Genomic DNA, 17,746 nt, shown 5'->3' with positions numbered 1-17,746 from the left:
TAAAAAAAAAAAAAAGATTCTCCCTCTCCTTCTGCCCTTCCCCTAGCTTGTGCTCTCTCTCATGTTCTCTCTCTCAAATAAATAAATAAATCTTAAAAAAAAAAAAATTCAGACTTCAGGTGTATACTGTACACTTACAGTATAGTGGACTGTGCTTATCAACCATGGTGTCAAAATATGTCCCAAACAAAGGATGTCTGTTGCAAATAAGTGCTTGCTAATAAATCAAATACCAAGATTTGCTAGTGATTTTTTAATTAACTAGGACAAAGTTAAGGATATTTACGTAATGATGTTCTTTTCCACATGCTTCCTTAGGTTGAGGACCTGGTGTTGGAGTTATAGGTCAAGCTCCTAGAGTTGCACATAATTCTGGGTATATCTGTAGGAGTGTGTTGCATGTATGAACACATTTGTCACATCTGTCTCTGAGGAAGAAAGGCTAAAAATGCCTGGTGTTGATGATTTGGGTCAACCGTGACTGATGCGCAGAGGGGGTTAAAGTAAGAAGCCCTGAGAGAAGAGAGCAATATCATTTTAACTGGACAGATGTCTAAAAATATACAGTACTAAAATATATATTAACCATGTGAAACATGCAAATGCACATTCAACATTTTTTTTAAAGATTCTTATTTATTTATTTGAGAGAGAGAAAAAGAGTGAGAGAGAGCATGAGAGGGGAGAAGATCAGAGGGAGAAGCAGACTTGCTGCAGAACCAGAAGCTTGATGCGGGACTCGATCCCGGGACCCCGGAATCATGACCTGAGCCTAAGGCAATGGCTTAGCTGAAGGCAGAGGCTTAACTCACTGAGCCACCCAGGCACCCCACATTCAACATATTTTCAATGACAACTGACTACATACAGTTGCATAATTTGTCCATGAAAGATGCACATGAAAGCAAATTCAAATCTAACTTCTGGGGGCGCCTGGGTGGCTCAGTGAGTTAAGCCTCTGCCTTCAGCTCAGGTCATGATCCCGGGGTCCTGGGATAGAGACCCGCATTGGGCTCTCTGCTCGGCAGGAAGCCTGCTTCCTCCTCTCTCTGCCTGCCTCTCTGCCTACTGTGATCTCTCTCTGTCTGTCAAATAAATTAAAAAAAAAAAAAAAAACTAACTTCTGCTCTATGAACTTAAAGTTTTGCTTTCTCAGAACACCCTGATTGACCATAGAGGTGAGGATCAAAATTTACCCTGAGTATTGCTGTGAATTTGCTGTGAGACAGAATATATTTCTGAAAATCAGAGTTCTTAGTAACTCTCTGTGTAGTGTTTGTACTCTGTGCTTAACAACAACTTCACCTTCTTTTCAAATTCCTATAAATTGCATCTCTGTAGTTCTTTGCTTTGAGTGTGACGTGTCTGGTCTTTGCCTCCTTGATTCTTTCTTATTTAAGTTGCGCAACTAGAGATGTTGATACTGAAATCCGAGCTTGAAAAATGAAACTAAATGCTTACCTCCAAAACAGCTGTTTGCCTCTACTTTAGACTCAGCGAGCACACAGCTATTAAAAAAATGTCTGTGGTAATGAATTAAATTGAATTTGGGGAGGTGCATATGCCTTGGCCAAACTGTCTGCTTCTGAATTCGAAAGACTCCATACTGGAAAGAGAGGTATGGGAAATAGGTAGAGGATAGCCAGGAGTTCTAGTAAGTGTCTCTCCCCTCTGAGAAGCTTGGTAGTAGATAGAAAGGCAGACAGACATAGCTGGCAAGTCCTCTTTGACCAGACCACTTCTTGCAGGGAATCTTCAGTAAGAGATTGTTGGCACTTCCAGAATAATTACTGGGGTTGTTGGGGAGGGCTGCTTAGCTGGCCTCTAGGGAAAATTCATCCCTCCTTTGGAGACCCATACTCTTTTTTTTTTTTTTTTTTTTTTTTAAATTTTATTTATTTGTCAGAGAGAGAGAGAGCGAGCACAGGCAGACAGAGTGGCAGGCAGAGGCAGAGGGAGAAGCAGGCTCCCCACAGAACAAGGAGCCCGATGTGGGACTCGATCCCAGGACGCTGGGATCATGACCTGAGCCGAAGGCAGCTGCTTAACCAACTGAGCCACCCAGGCGTCCCTGGAGACCCATACTCTTGATCTTGGATATCAGAAGCTCACAGAAGCCCCAGCAGCCCTAACTAGCTTCCCTCTCCTCCCACCAAAATGCACTCTTGGGGTGAGCTCTCTGCCAGGTGAAAGTAGTGAGTTATAAATTAAACAAATGTGTATTGCTCATCACAATGTCTACCTATCAGTTTTAGTTCATAATGCTAAAAGGACTTCAGAAATCATCTAGACCAACTCACATATGTTATAGCCATGGAAATGGAGATTCTGAGAGGTTGATTTACTTAAGGTCCTTACTGTGATACAGAAGTAAGACCTGTGTCTCTTGTCTTGCTATTTAGTACTTATATTCAGAATTAGAGCCTAGGTTTCTTAGCCCCTAGTCCCATGTTTAAGGTAAACCAGAAAGCACTATACTGTTCGAGCTTCTCAAGGTTTCTGATATTCTAGATACTGGTGGGGTAGTGGAAGGTAGTGGTAGGATGGCTGGTATGAATTTTAATGTTCACACTGAATTATCAAAGAAATGGCTATACTGAATTAGATTTTATTACTGCAGAACAAAGTAGCACAAATTTAATGGCTTAAAATAACAGTTATTTCTTATATCGCAGTTCTGCAGGTCAGAAGTCTGGGTGGGTTGGCTGGTTTCTCTGCTTTGAGTCTCATAGGCTGAAATCAAGGTGTTGGCAGGACTGTGTTCCTTCTTAGAGGATGATTCCTCTTGCAGGCTCTTTTCAGTGGTTGGCAGAATCCAGTGCCTTGTGGTTGTAGGACTAAGATCGCATTTTCTGGATGGCTGTCAGTTGAGGCCATCTGTAACAACTAGTGGCCTCTCCCTGGTTATCGCATCGGAGCTCCTGGATCTCAGAGCCAGCATGTCTGCTCTTTCTCATGCTTGAAATCATTCTCTGACTTCTTTTGCCTCATCTCTCTGCTTCTAATCAGAGAGGATCCTCTGTTTTTAAGGGCTCGTTAGTTTGTGGCCACCTGGATAGTCCAGGATAATCTTCCCATTTTAAGTTTCATAACCTTAATTATATATGCAGAGTCCCTTTTGCTGTGTGGCATGGACATCTTTAGGAGGCCAGTCTGCCTACTACATACATTACTTCCTTTAAATAACAGCAGGGTTCCATCCTTTCAGGCTAATGGGAAAGTCAGTGACAAGCATTTCTGGGATTCTCTTCCTCTTCCTAGGTCCTGGGGCTTGCAAACCCAGCAAAATATATGGGTGGTCCCTCTAACCTTGGATCCCCTCTGATCGTGGCAGGGTGTAATTATGGTCTGAGGTGGCGTGTATCCTTGAAAGCTGGGAGATCGCGGCTTTGGTACCCGCCCTGGGGCAGTGGACTCTGCTTTCTGCCAGGAAGTCTTTGGATCCATCCCCTCTGCTGCACTCCTCCATTACCACTGGTCACTTACCTGGAGTGCAGTGGGGAAATGAGGCAAGGGTCCCAGGCCTACCTTTTTCTTCTTCTTTTTTTTAACAACTCTATTTGTATAGCATAACACGCACTCATAATAGTGTACAAGGCAGTGATTTTTGTTATATTTACAGAGTTGCACAACCATAATCGAATTTCAGAACCTTTTCATCATCCCCAAAAAGATCTCTTGTGACCATCCAGGCCTGCCTTTTGCATGACTCCAGGGGCCACAGCCACATCCTGGTTCCAACATCCTTGTTTCTTCCTCCTACACTCTGTAGAAATCCCCCTCAGAGAACTCAGCCTCCAGAAAATGAAAGCCAAGGAAACGGTTGTCTTGGGCCCAGCGATACGACTCTCCTCCAAGACAAGGCAGCATTTAGGGTCTGGGTTCATTCTCAGAAGGGAATAGGGAAGAATCTCAACAAGAAGCACAGCACAGATCAATACCCCCAGTGACTTATCTCGCCTCTGTACGATGTGCGGGAGTCATCCATTTGCAGTTATTGTTGGACAGCCCTGACTCCAGTGACCTGCAGGGGAGTGAGTCAGACCTCCTCCTTTCCCCCTGCTTCCTTCCTCCTCTAAGCAGAAACGAAGGCCTTCTTTGCTTCCTGCTTAAATGACCCAATGGTGATGCAGTGTGGAGTGGGATGGGAGAATAGAGGAACACATCTTGTACAAGAGTGCAAGGAAGTTTCCAGAGGCACTTTGTCCCTCCGGGACCCACTTGCCCCTTTTTTTCTCTTCCCCACACCGTCCCCCACCATGTGATAGGTTCTTTGGACTGCAGAGAAGTCAGAGTTGCCTCAAGGGAAGCAGCCTATAACAAGCCCTAAGGCCAGGCCTCAAGGAGTCTGAAACTTTGTTCAGGATCTGAAAGCTGACTGGGGATCCAAGGCAGCTTGGTAACTTGGTTTCCTTGTCCTGTCATCTGTCTGCAGGAGGAGTCCTAGAGAGTCTACCATAGATGGCCCTGTTCTTCTCTGTCTTGGCTCCTACTGCTTCCATTGCTTCCTTGATCATCCAGCCCCAAAGCAGGCCCTCCTGCCATGCTCTGCTCTTCAGCTCTTTTCTGCTCATTACAACTTACTGTCTTTATTTATACTTATTTATTACTCTTCTCCACATCCCTCCACAATAGTGATAATTAGACTGTGATCTTCATGAAGGGAGGGGCACAGTTTTAGCCATTGTATACATGGTTCTTAGCACAGTACATTCTGGCACAGGGTAGGATCTTAAAATGTATTTATGGAATGATGAATGAATTAATGAAAATGAGCAAATAATCTGAATAGACATTTTTCCAAACTTTGATATTCATCTCCCAACTGGATAGCTCTACTTGGGTATCTAATAAGAATGCAACTCACCCAAAATAGAATTATTGATTTCCAGATCCCCAAACTTTCCCCCCATCTCAGAACCTCAAGCCCTGCCCCCAAACCCTGTCACACATCAGCAAATCTTGTTGGCTGTCCCCAAAATATTTTCAGTATTGATCTACTTTTCTCCACCTACATCGCTACTAGGTCTAAGCCATCATTATCACTTACTTAGGTTATTGTAATAGCCTCTTAACTGATGCCCCCCACTTCTCTTAGCCACCTACACAGCAATTAAAGTTGTATTTTTAAAACATAAATCAGATCATACTCCTATCACGCCTTTGCATAAAACCTGCAATGGATTTCACTGCAGTAGGACTAATACCTGTGCCCGACAATGCCGTGTGATCTGATTCCCTGCCCACCTTTCTGATGATTATCAGGAGCCATTTCCTTCCACATTCATCTGCTCCAGCTTATAGCTTATTCCTGCCCCAGGGTCTTTGCACACATTGCTTCTGCACAGAATGCTCTTCCAATTTTCATATGGCTGACTTCTCATCACTGGGGTTTCAGCTCTAGTATCACTTCTTCAGAGAACTTTTCTCTGGCCACTCCTTCTGAAATAAGACCCTGCATCAGTCTGGATGATTTTAGAGGCAAATAACAGAAAACTCAGAGGGGCTTAAAACCATAACATATTGCTTATTTAATGAGTCTAGTGATGGATGCACCACAGTGTCAGGACACTGGGTAGTATCTTTGTGAGTCCCAGGACTTCCTTGACCTTCTAAGATACCACCCAGTACCCTGATATCATCACATGACAAGTTTACAAAGGTGAGAAGCAAGGGGCAGCCAGACTCACAAGAGAGAACACTCTGCACGCCTCTTTCCTCTCACCAAGAAAGAGACATTTTTCCAAGAGCTTCCCAACACCCTCCTAGAGATCTCCTCTTGTCTTGCCAGAAGCAGAGGATGTTGATGTGACCATCCCTAGCTGCAAGGGATGGCGGAAAGTGGTTATGTTGCCTTTTCAGCCACTTGACAGAGGAAGGTAAGGGAGAAGTTGGGAATGGCCATTAGGTGACCAACCAGTCACCTATCATTCCATTTCCCATGGACCCTTGGTACCTCATCCTGCTTTATTTTCCTCCATAGTACCAGCCATTTCTTTACTGTGCATGTATTTGTTTGTTTTGCTGTTATTTCTCTACTGCCCTTCCCCAGAGATAAGCTCCATAAAAGCAGGAACCTTGTCTATCTCGTTAACTTCTGTACTTCCAGTAGTTAGCACAATCCTGTTCATACTATGTATGAAAAGAATATTGGGTAAATGTGAAATAGAAGATGATTTTACATATACCATTGTAACAACATAGTCATTTCTTAGGGTGAAGTTTCTTAGTGTTTATTTCTCTTTTTTCCCCACCTTATTTGACTTTACAGATTTTGTGGGAACAGTAGAGAGAGGGACAAGTTTAGTATTATTAGGTCTGGAGCTGCATTCCTCCTATGCACGACTCTACTAAGTGGCAATAGGGTAAGAAATACTGGCCAGTGTCCTTTATACATACCCCCATTGGGGTGCCAGTATGACCTAACATTTTCTCCTGCAACACTGTTTGTAAAGAATTTGGAGAGGCCTGCAGCTTGCAGCCAGCAGAAACTTTGCAGAGGAAAGCTTGGACTCCCAAGCATTACATTTTACATAGGAATTACGTACATATTACATTTTAATTGGGACCTTGACCTTAAAAGAGTGATATTCTTTTTTTTTTTTTTTAAAGATTTTATTTATTCATTTGACAGAGAGTAGGCAGAGGCAGACAGAGGGAGAGGGGGAAGCAGGCTCCCCGCTGAGCAGAGAGCCTGATGTGGGGCTCAATCCCAGGACCCTGAGATCATGACCCGAGCCGAAGGCAGAGGCTTTAACCCACTGAGCCACCCAGGCGCCCCAAAGAGTGATATTCTAATGGTAAGAGGGGTTGGGATAGAAGCCTTCCTTGTTTCTAGAAATCACTCCTATGATGCTGACTTTTTATTTCTGATACTTTAAAATTCACGTGAAGGACAAAGAAAGGTAAATGTGGTAGAAGAGTAAATGTAGTTCCTTAGACAACCAGTCTCCAAACACAAAGATGGTGTACCCAGTCTGATCTCAGGAAACTGAGCTTAATCCCAGTTGGGAAACAGATTGAAAGGCACAGATCTGGAAATACTATGGAGGAATATTTGTATATATTTCATAATCTATAATAGGAAAGGGGAAAAGGGCATTCAAGAAAATTCTAGGCTTATTAACCTGTGATACTAAGAGTCTCAAATGGTGGAGGGGAAGTTCTTTTCATTGGAAATACGAGGTTTTGGGCAAGTTTTCAAAATTACCTAATGGAAGTAATTTAGCAGAGTAGATTTTAGATGCTTTTGAGAAATATTCAACTCATTGTATTACATGTTTTGGTTTAGGGTATAGAAAAAAGTTTTATGGGCTAATATGTCACTAAAAGAAATCATGCCCAACTTGGGGAAAGGTTGTGTTGATTTATTTGGACCTTAGTGATTTTCCCCTTAAAACCAACAATGTGAATGATGATTAGTTACTAGGCTCCTCCCCCAAAGCCACTGGCTCTTAACATAGTTAAATTATGTGACTCATGTTAATATTATCACTATAGTACGTGATGTGTGATGTGGTTACTAAAATTTGCTTGTCATAGGGCTTTTAAGACTTTTATGGGCTAACAGTAGTAAGAGGGCAAAGTTTAAAAATTTTTTAATAAGTTTTAATTTAAATTCCAGTTAGTTAACATAGAGTATAATGTTAGTTTCAGGTGTACAGTATAGTGATTCAGCACTTCCATACATCACCCTGTGCTCATCACAAGTGCATGCCCTAATCCCCATCACACATTTCACCCATCCGCCACTCCCCTCCCCTCTGGTAACCGTTAGTTTGTTCTCTATAGTTAAGGGTCTCTTTCTTGATTTGTCTCTCTCTTTTTTTCCTGTGCTTATATGTTTCTTAAATTTTACATATATGTAAAATCATATGGTATTTGTCTTTCTCTGACTGATTTTGCTTAGCGTGACACTCTCTAGCTCCGTCCATGTCATTGTAAATGGCAAAATTCCATTCTTTTTTATGGCTGCTGTTCCATTACACACACATGCACACACACACCCCCCACATCTTTTTTATCCATTCATCAGGCGATGGACTTGGGCTGTTTGCATAGTTTGGCCATTGTTGATAATGCTGCTGTAAATATTGGATGCATGTTTCCCTTTGAATCAGTATCTTTTTATTCTTCGGGTAAATACCTAGAAGTGCAATTGCTGGATTATGAGGTAGTTCTATTTTTAACTTTCTGAGGACCCTCCATAAGAGTGCTAATTTTTTTTAAAAAAAGATTTTGCAAGCTAGAGAGCGCGTGTGTGCATGCGCGAGCACAAGCGGGGCCAGGGGTGGGAGGAGAGGGAGAAGCAGACTCCCTGCTGAGCAGGGACACCTATGTGGGACTGGATCCCAGCACCCTAAGATCATGACCTGAACCAAAGTCAGACTTATCCAACTAAGCCACCCACGTGCCCCAAGAGTGCTAATTGTTTAAGCACGTGCTATGTGCTCATAAATTATCTAACACTGTGTTATCTAACACAATAAGTGTTATCCCTGTACAGGGATATAATTATCTATAATTTATCTAACACTGTGTTAGATAATTTATAGAACTGTACAGGGATAACACTTATTGAGTATTTTCCTCGTACCAGGCAGACTGACTTGTGTTAACTCATTTAACTCCTGTGCACATATTGTCTCATGTAAACTTCACAATAATCAAGTGAGATAGGGACTAATTATCCTCGTTTGACAGATAAGAAAACTGGAGCTCAAGAGGGTTAGAAAATGTGTCCTGGGTGGCACAAATAGTGTGTGACACTAGTGTGTCACACTTCAGCTGTCTGACTTCAAAGCCTGTGTACATATCCACTTCACAATATCCCTGTGTTGTAAGATGAAGAATAGATGTTTTTTAGCACAGGATTACGTTCTGGGTATAAGTTTGCTAGATTTAGCTAATAAAAATAGAAGACAACAGTTGAATATTGTATGGTCCATATCTATGCTAAGAAAGTGTCATTGATCTGGAATTTGCCTTGAACCGGGCATCCTGTATTTCATCTGGCAGCTGTACCTGGGCGGCCCATTGTGAGAATGTGTGTTATCCTCCCTGGTTTTCCTGTGCCCCCCACCAAAGTCATGAAGCACTTGGCTCAACGTGCACCCTAGAGCCGCAGCTCAGGGCCAGAGAGCAAGAGAGCCACTCGGGAAGCTTCTGATGCCTTCTGTGGCCTCCTTTGATGTTTGTAAATTCAGGGCTCTGGGAGATGTCGCCCTGTAAATCGTATCCTACTGGAAGTGGTAGGCTGGTAAATGTGGGACAGCTGGGTGCACAGGGAGCAAAAAACCTCATTTGTGGTGTTTGTCCATTTCCATGGTGTGACTGTTCCAACTGTGGCTGATTTATGCCAACATGATGTCATTGGAGTTGGGAAGAAATGCACACAGCTGGTTCTGGGGAGCTCAGGCAAGCCAGTCACCCACCCCTGTTCTGGGCATTTCTTCTTCTCACATATACGCAGAGCCTCCATCGTCATGAAATGTTTAAGAGAAAATCTCTACCACTGTGGTATTCTCTAAGTTATAACAACTAAAATTTAAAGGAGGCAATTTCTTACCTGGGCTAGTACCACTGATCAAACTTCTCCTCCCTTCAGTTCACACTGGTTTAGTTCGGCTTTTATCCTGCGTTTAAAGGCTACAAGAGTTCATCTGTCATAATGAATTTCCTGTAGTCTCAGGGGCTATTCTGAAGAAAGGCTGTATTTCCAGACCAACATGTCTACTGCACTTTTGATGCCAGGCCTCTGTGCAGTATGTGGTGGGAGTGATTTTTTTCCCCAAATGTTCACTATGTCACATATTTCTGAGCTAGCATATTGAACAGATGTATCTGTGGGTAGGCAAGAGGCTGTGGCAGAATAATTTTACATTCCTCTCTTTGATTGAGGAGTCAAGAAAGACCTATCCCCGTACAACCGTTTGACCCTCTGAATTCAGATCCTGCCTTTTGTGGCCTCCTCACACATGAAGCCCCAGGGGTGGTTAAGTACATGGACTTTGGAGTGAGGCAGTCTGGGGTGACTCCTTTATAACTGTATGATCTTGGGGAGGAACTTAGTTTATTCCATCTGTGAAATAGAGCTAATAATATTACCTACCTCAAAGATACCTCATATAAGATAAGCACAAAATATCTATCAACTCTCCATAGTATTAATGTTATAACTGCTGTCCTTGTAATTAATCTTATTGGTCATTAGTTAACAGCCTTATCGTAGGTGTTGGCTTCGGTCCAGCAGATGCTTACTATTCTACAGAAAATGCTACAGGTTTTCTTTTTCCCAACTAAATCATATAAAAATTCAACATTATAAAAATTCTAGTTTGACATTAAATTTTTGAACAAATGTCAGAAATAAAAATGGTCTTCCTATGTTGTGAGAATGTCTGTGAATCTTTATAATTTCATGAGGAAAAAGACATTCGTTGTTAGGATTCTTGGACTCAAGAATAAGCCTAAACACCAGTTGATATGCTTGGCCAAGAATCGCCTCAGGCAGAACTGTGATGTACACCTTGTGGTCCTTTCTTGTGCGTCTCATCATTCATACATTCATCCACCTCTCAGGGTGATTTTCAGAAAGCTAGAGTCATACTCCTGGGGTGCTTGCGTGGCTGAGTTGATTAAGCATCTGACTCTTGATTTCAGCTCAGTTCACAAATTCAGAGTCATAGAGTCAACTCTGCACTGGGCGTGGAGTCTGCTTAAGATTCACTCTCTCTCCTTCTGTCCCCCTATAAGGGAATGAGTGAATGAATGAATAAATGAATGAATGAATAATAAAATAATGGGTCTTATACAGCTAGAGGATGAATGCATGCCAGAGATTTGTGAACTTACTCCTGAAGGAATCAGTGACATCATTAGGCTGGTTCCGAGAGCATTCGAATAAATAGGTATTTATAGGGTTTTGTTATTGTCTTTTTTTTTTTTTTTTAAAGAAGGTGGACATAAGATTGCTAGGTAGACACAAAACCAGTTAATGTCCTACAGAGCAATAAGTTCATAAATTTGGGGGTTATTTTTTCTGCTGGACAGAAATCTGCACGTTAACACATACCTTCACGTGTCTGGGCTCTCATCATATAGTAAATAGCAAGGTCAAGCATGGATGCTTTCTCCCAGAGAATTAAATAATTCTTGGGGGAAGCCACTTTAACAATGTCTTAGCATGACATTAGGAAGATCTGCTATACTCTCTTTGCCTTATTTTCAAGTATTAGATACTTAAAAAAAAATTTTTTTTGAAAGAGAAAAGGTTGGTGGAGGGGTTGGGGGAAGGGCGTGAGAGAATCTTAGGCAGGTTCCATGCCTGTGCAGAGCCTGCTGTGGGGTTCAATCTCATGATACTGAGATCACGACCTGAGCCAAAACCAAGAGTTGGACGCTTAACCAACTGAGCCACCCAGGTGCCCCTGTATAGAGATATATTTTAATAAGGGTCTTCAGTCAGTGGGGTGTGTCATGTGGCAGTCACAGAACTGGATGGGAAAACATAGGTTGAACAGGAAACAGGTCTTTCCTGTTGCTGTTAAAATTCCTGCATATGGATGACCCAGACATAAAAATCAGTTAAGCAGCCCTTGTATTTCAGAAACACTCCTCTGAAGAGGGATTTATTTCCAAATCAATGAAGCAGGGAAACCTTTCTGAAATTTTACTTTGGGACCCTAGAACTTACTTATAATATGGCATACTATTTTTTTCTGGAGTGGGGATTGCAGAAACCTGTCTGAGGACCGACCCCCTCAGCTACCTTCACTCTCCTTCAATGGGAATTCTTCTGCAGGTAACAGTTGTCCAGGGGGACTTCAGTTCCGCCTGCCCTGCTCTGCTCAGGATTCGTTTTCCCTGTCTCTATGGTCATCAGTGTTTCAGCTCCAGAGAAGACACAGTCACTCTATCTCTGGTTTAATTCTCTTAGCAGAGCCCCCTAGAGCAGGAGTCACGCATTTCAGTTCTCTGTCATGGATTTGATTCAGTAAATACTTAATAAAAAATTATTAATGTAAAGAAGAAGAATAACATTCTTCCTCTGGGAGCCCCCAGCTTGGTGGGGGAAAGACAGAAACATGGGAACGGTTCTAAAGCAGGAATTCCTTATCTTGGCTGCACGTGAGGGTCACCTGGGGAACCCTGAAATTTCCCGCTGCCCAGGCTGCTCTCTGGACCAATTCAGTTAGACTCTCTGGGGGTAGGACTAGAGCAGGGGTATTTTTTTAAAGCTCTCTTGGGGCACCTGGGTGGCTCAGTGGGTTAAGCCTCTGTCTTCATTGAGCTCAGGTCATGATCCTGGGGTCTTGGAATCGAGCCCCGCATCGGACTCTCTGCTCAGCAGGGAGCCTGCTTCCCTCTCTCTCTCTCTGCCTGCCTTTCTGCCTACTTGTGATCTCTGTCAAATAAATATATAAAATCTTAAAAAAAGAAAAAAAGATAAAGCTCTCTGGGAGGGTCCACTGCGTTGCTGAGCTAGAGAACCATTGTTGTAAAGCAAAACACACTTGGAAAATGCTGAAGTGCTGTGTGAACAAGGATACCACAACCGTTCTGGATATGTTAATATTCTCATCCACTGTCTGATCACATCGCATCCCATGAATACAGAAAATATAACCTCTCATTGTAACCTTGGGGGAAAATTAGGCCAGTCTGATTGTCAGGCATTTAAAAATGATAAACTCTGGAAGGTATGATTGGCAGAAAATGAGGTCTCTAAAGGGAAAAGGGCCCAAAAAAGATCAACCCAGAAAGATGACCTCCTCCAACACCCAAATCATTCCATGTTCTTTCTCTCTCCCTTGGAATGTTTTTTCATTCCCTTGTCTTCCTGAAGAAGTCCTGGTCTCCTTGTCCCCAACTCGGACCTCACCTCCTTTGTGAAATCTTTCCTTCTCCTATCTTGTGCAAAATCGGGACCTCGTTTTCCTCTGCCACTTAGCTCCTTGTCTTGTTGTGTCAGTTTTAATTATTTTAGGATTTAGTTATAATATGATCAAACAGCTTGTGTATACATTTGCCTTCTTCTTGGCCTTACTTACCTTTGTTTCCCTAGTACCTAGCATAGTGTCTTGATTTATGGAATGAATAAACAGAGCTGCAGCGATTTTGCGTAGAGTCAGAACAGCTGTGCTATCATCACGGGGAGACGTGGACTCAGGAGCTCCTCAAGGCTCCCTTGTCCAGTTTCTGAGGAGCGGGACCCTCTGCTCCCAGTGGTGGGGCTAGAAGAGTGGGTAGACACACTCGCTGGTGACATGCAGCCGGAGGAAGTGATGGCAGATGGGAGGCCTCACAGTGCCCAAGTTGTGGTGGTAAACTTGAGTTTCATCTTCAATGTTTTGCTATGAGAGGAAGAGAGAAACAAGTCAGTTCACAGGTTTCAAAATAATGGGTATTGAATACAGAATAGTGCCTGTGGCACCAACTCCTGTTTTGTTTAGGCCGCAGATATCCAAAATATTTAGAACAGCCCTTTTTGCCTGGGAGACTTGCTCATCTCCTTTAAACTTTAAATCTTTATTTTATTTTAAGATTTAATTTGTAAGTAATCTCTATTCCCAACATGGGGCTTGAACTCATAACCCTGAGATCAGGTTGCATGCTCTATTGACTGAGCCAGCCATGTACCCCTAAATTTTAAATCTTTAAAAAAATTTGGGGGACATTTTGTAGGCTTTACACAAATGAAGGTGAAGAGATTACTTCAATTTTATAAGTACAAGGGTCATGCATTCCAGATTTTCTAGGATAGTGCCAATTTTAGATCTCATGTTCTGTTTTCAGACTGCATATCCTGATTTTTTTTATAAGGAAAGTATGGTTGCTATTCTTACAACTGACTCTCAACCAGCCAGCCATGCTTAAAGGACTTCTGATAGTCAAATGTCTAATTAACTTACATTTCTTTTGAGAAATCAAGTAGGGCTGCCTCATGGACAAAACAAACAAACAAAACCCTGAAGATAATATGGGACTGCCCTGAGCTCCAGATTTTCGTTGAATGTGGCATCTTGGTGAGGACAGTATATATTAACACTCCTCTCCCTGCTACAAATAAGCGCAAAAGTCCTTCGAGGAAAAGCAGGCCAGTAAGAACTGTTCTTTCATTAAGAACTGTCCTCAGTGGGACGCCTGGGTGGCTCAGTTGGTTGGACGACTGCCTTCGGCTCAGGTCATGATCCCGGGGTCCCGGGATCGAGTCCCACATCGGGCTCCCAGCTCCATGGGGAGTCTGCTTCTCCCTCTGACCTTCTCCTCGCTCATGCTCTCTCTCACTGTCTCTCTCTCAAATAAATAAATAAAATCTTAAAAAAAAAAAAAAAAAAAAGAACTGTCCTCAGGGCACCTGGCTGGCCCAGTGGGTGAAGCATGCAACTCTTGATCCTGGGGTTGTGAGTTTGAGCCCCACATTGGGTGTAGAGATTACTTTAAAAGAAAATAAAATCTTAAAAAAAAACCAAAAAACGTGTTCCTTAATCCCACCTCTAAAACTTCAGAAATGTTTCTTTGTGAGGCTAGTCACAGTAACCCCCCAGGGGGGACCCTGGGCCCTGATGCTGGATGCTCTCCTCTTATCCACAGCCCCCATGGAATTGCTCTGGTTATTTTGGATTTAGGGGCCGTGCTTTCTCTTTTCTGCTTAAGAGATTCAGACCAAGTTAGACCTTAATAATCCAACTGCGACCCAAGTCACCCTAATTTTAACTGAAAAGCTCACAAGTATATAATCATTTTACCTATTCAAAAGGATAATTTTTTCCCTCACCAAGTAGCTCCCCCCAAAATTAAAATAAAGGCTAGGCTTTAGAATATTCTTCTATATCTAAGGATCATAAGCTTTTGAAAAAGCTAACAGTTAATAGTTGGTTGCTTTTAGTCATCTGGAGACCATAAGCTTCCCAGTAACCTGGTTACATTCTTTAGAGGACAACTTATATGTTCTCCTGTCAATATGTCCTTTTATGAAACAGTAACAAGCAGACGGGCCTCAAGATATGTCATGGATAAGTGGCAAAGCTATTAGAACATGAAGCACATCCTCTTTGGGAAAAAAGTGAGCCATTTTCAGAGGTCATTAAATTAGGCGCTATTCTGGCTCCTGTGAAGGTTACATACGGTGGCTCTGTGTACTTCCCTGATGCTTCTGTACTGGAAACTCTGCAGAAGGAAGAACGGGGCCCCTTCCAGGAGCCAGCCAGTCTGTATGCACAGATTCCCGGAAGCCATTTCCAGAGCTGACATCTGTGTGTTTCCATCTCCTCATGTTTTCCACTCACAGCCTCATTGCTTCAGTGTCACGACCTTTAAAAACTTCTCATCTACTGACCCCCCATTCCAGCGGCTCTTCATTTGGGGGGTGGTGCCCTCGCCGTGAGCCAGATCCGAGCACCTTCACCCTTCGTGGTCCCTGGTGAGTGAGGGCGACATGGGTATGTTCAGGGGTGGGGCTTGGCACGAGTTCTACCCCGTTTGACGAAGGGTCAAGAGGGGGAGTCCAGAGAGAGCCTGAGCTGGGATCAGCTAAAACAGCTCCTGAAACGAAAGAGAGACGGAGCCCGAGCTGTTTCTGGATAGTAGTCCTGTTTTCCTGCCAAGGCACAAGTCCTCCTCCCTGGTGAATGACAACCCATCGAAGTGTCAGATAAGATTGGTAGGCTTGGGGGTCGCTCTGTATGACACCATTTTAACAGGAGGCCTCCTTCTTCTTTTCTTATCCAGAACTGAGAGGAAGCAAGTGAGTATGGTTTTTGCTCCCAGAATGGAGAACAGCAAGCCACCCTTGGTTATTCCCACACTGCTGGTGCCCCTGCAAAACCACAGCTGCACAGAGCTCGCCTCCTCCCTGCCACACCGTGACCTGACGGAATTCCATGAGGCGCGTGGCTGGACGAGCAACAGAACAGACGTGGAGCCGGGGCTGAAGCCTGGCGAGGTGGCCACGGCCAGCATTTTCTTTGGGGCCCTGTGGTTGTTTTCTGTCTTCGGCAATTCACTGGTTTGTCTGGTCATCCACCGGAGCAGGAGGACTCAGTCCACCACCAACTACTTTGTGGTCTCCCTGGCATGCGCGGACCTCCTCGTCAGTGTGGCCAGCACGCCATTCGTCTTGCTGCAGTTTGCCACCGGCAGGTGGACGCTCGGCAGCGCCATGTGCAAGGTCGTGCGGTACTTCCAGTACCTCACCCCAGGCGTCCAGATCTATGTTCTCCTCTCCATCTGCATAGACCGGTTCTACACCATTGTCTACCCCCTGAGCTTCAAGGTGTCCAGAGAGAAGGCCAAGAAAATGATCGTGGCCTCGTGGGTCTTCGATGCTGCCTTTGTGACCCCCGTGTTCTTTTTCTTTGGCTCGAACTGGGACAATCACTGCAACTATTTCTTCCCTTCCTCCTGGGAAGGAACTGCCTATAGCGTCATCCATTTCTTGGTGAGCTTTGTGATCCCGTCTGTCCTCATCATCTTGTTTTACCAGAAGGTTGTGAAGTACATTTGGAGAATAGGCACTGATGGCCGAACAGTGAGGAGGACCATGAACATTGTCCCAAGGACCAAAGTGAAAACGATCAAGATGTTCCTCATTTTAAATCTGTTGTTTTTGCTCTCCTGGCTGCCTTTCCATGTGGCTCAGCTGTGGCACCCCCACGAACGAGACTTGAAGAAAAGTTCCCTTGTTTTCACAGCTATCACGTGGATATCCTTTAGTTCTTCAGCCTCTAAACCTACGCTGTATTCCATCTATAATGCCAACTTTAGGAGAGGAATGAAAGAGACATTTTGCATGTCCTCGATGAAATGTTACCGAAGCAATGCCTATACTATCACAACCAGTTCAAGGATGGCCAAAAAAAACTACGTTGGCATTTCAGAAATTCCTCCCACGGTCAAAACTATAACCAAAGACTCGATATATGATTCATTTGACAGAGAAGCCAAGGAAAAAAAGCTCGCTTGGCCCATTAATTCAAATCCGCCAAATACTTTTGTGTAATTTCGCAGAATTCTTTCAATTATTGTTATGTGCCAGAGATTAAAAAGCTTTAACTCTAAAAACAGGAGCTTTTTATATGTTTGTTTTTTTTTTTCCCAATCAACTTTCCGAGGGAAATGTTTTATTTTGTAAACTGTGGTTTTATTTTGGCTGCTTTTTGTTGTAGAGGAAGCTTTCACCTTGAGCTATGGTCAGTAGTCCCTTTACTGTATTAGTTACATTCATTAAAAAAAGGTAATGCTTTCCTACTTTTTACTTACCCTTATTAGGTCCAAAAAGCATAAACCATACACACAGTCTTTGATTCATGACTCTACTTAGTTTTATTCTGTCTGCTTTTTCTCCTCCCTTCTGAAATTTTTTAACTGTGGGTTTCTGGTTCCAAATACAATCTTCTGTGTCACACATTTCAGAGACTAGCATTACTCTAAGTAACACTGAGGGAGTGTTAATATTGTATATATTTTTACATTACCTTCTTCCGAGAAACCACTGTCCAGATCTCCTATAGAATGCACTCCATAGGATGAAATAGGTTGGAACTTGCTGGGAAGTTTGTGATTGAATTTCAGTCAGGATTCTTAGGGAAAGAAAATTGATAATCAAGTTACCTAATTTCCCTCTTTCTCTCTCTCTCTCTTTTTTCCATTCCCCCTTAACCTAAGCAACTGATGATGCCCTGAAAATTCTGAAGTCATAATGTTTTTTTCTCACATCTGTATCCCATCTAGGCTGTGTCTGGGA

The 17,746-nt window shown here is 43.1% G+C and overlaps 1 protein-coding gene across 2 annotated transcripts in view; it reads left to right on the top strand.

Moving 5' to 3' along the window:
- Positions 1-17,034, top strand: part of LOC111142243 (G protein-coupled receptor 19) — a 36,394-nt gene extending 19,360 nt beyond the window's left edge. The window contains exons 4-5 of one of the 2 annotated variants that reach the window (XM_022495285.1): positions 15,293-15,424; positions 15,733-17,034. In XM_022495285.1, coding sequence (XP_022350993.1) covers positions 15,755-17,002 — 1,248 coding nt within the window. In that variant the 5' untranslated portion in view covers positions 15,293-15,424; positions 15,733-15,754 and the 3' untranslated portion in view covers positions 17,003-17,034. Of the gene's footprint in view, positions 1-15,165; positions 15,425-15,732 lie in introns of those variants that run through there. The other variant, XM_022495286.1, reaches the window with a different exon arrangement.
- The last annotated feature ends 712 nt before the right edge of the window (positions 17,035-17,746 follow it).

The sequence above is a fragment of the Enhydra lutris genome, unplaced genomic scaffold (genome assembly GCF_002288905.1).
Source record: "Enhydra lutris kenyoni isolate GAN:26980312 unplaced genomic scaffold, ASM228890v2 scaffoldscaffold7, whole genome shotgun sequence".
In the NCBI taxonomy this organism is placed as follows: Eukaryota; Metazoa; Chordata; class Mammalia; order Carnivora; family Mustelidae; genus Enhydra; species Enhydra lutris.
The sequence above is the reverse complement of the archived record's forward strand: the minus strand, read 5'-3'. Positions and strand labels throughout refer to the sequence as shown.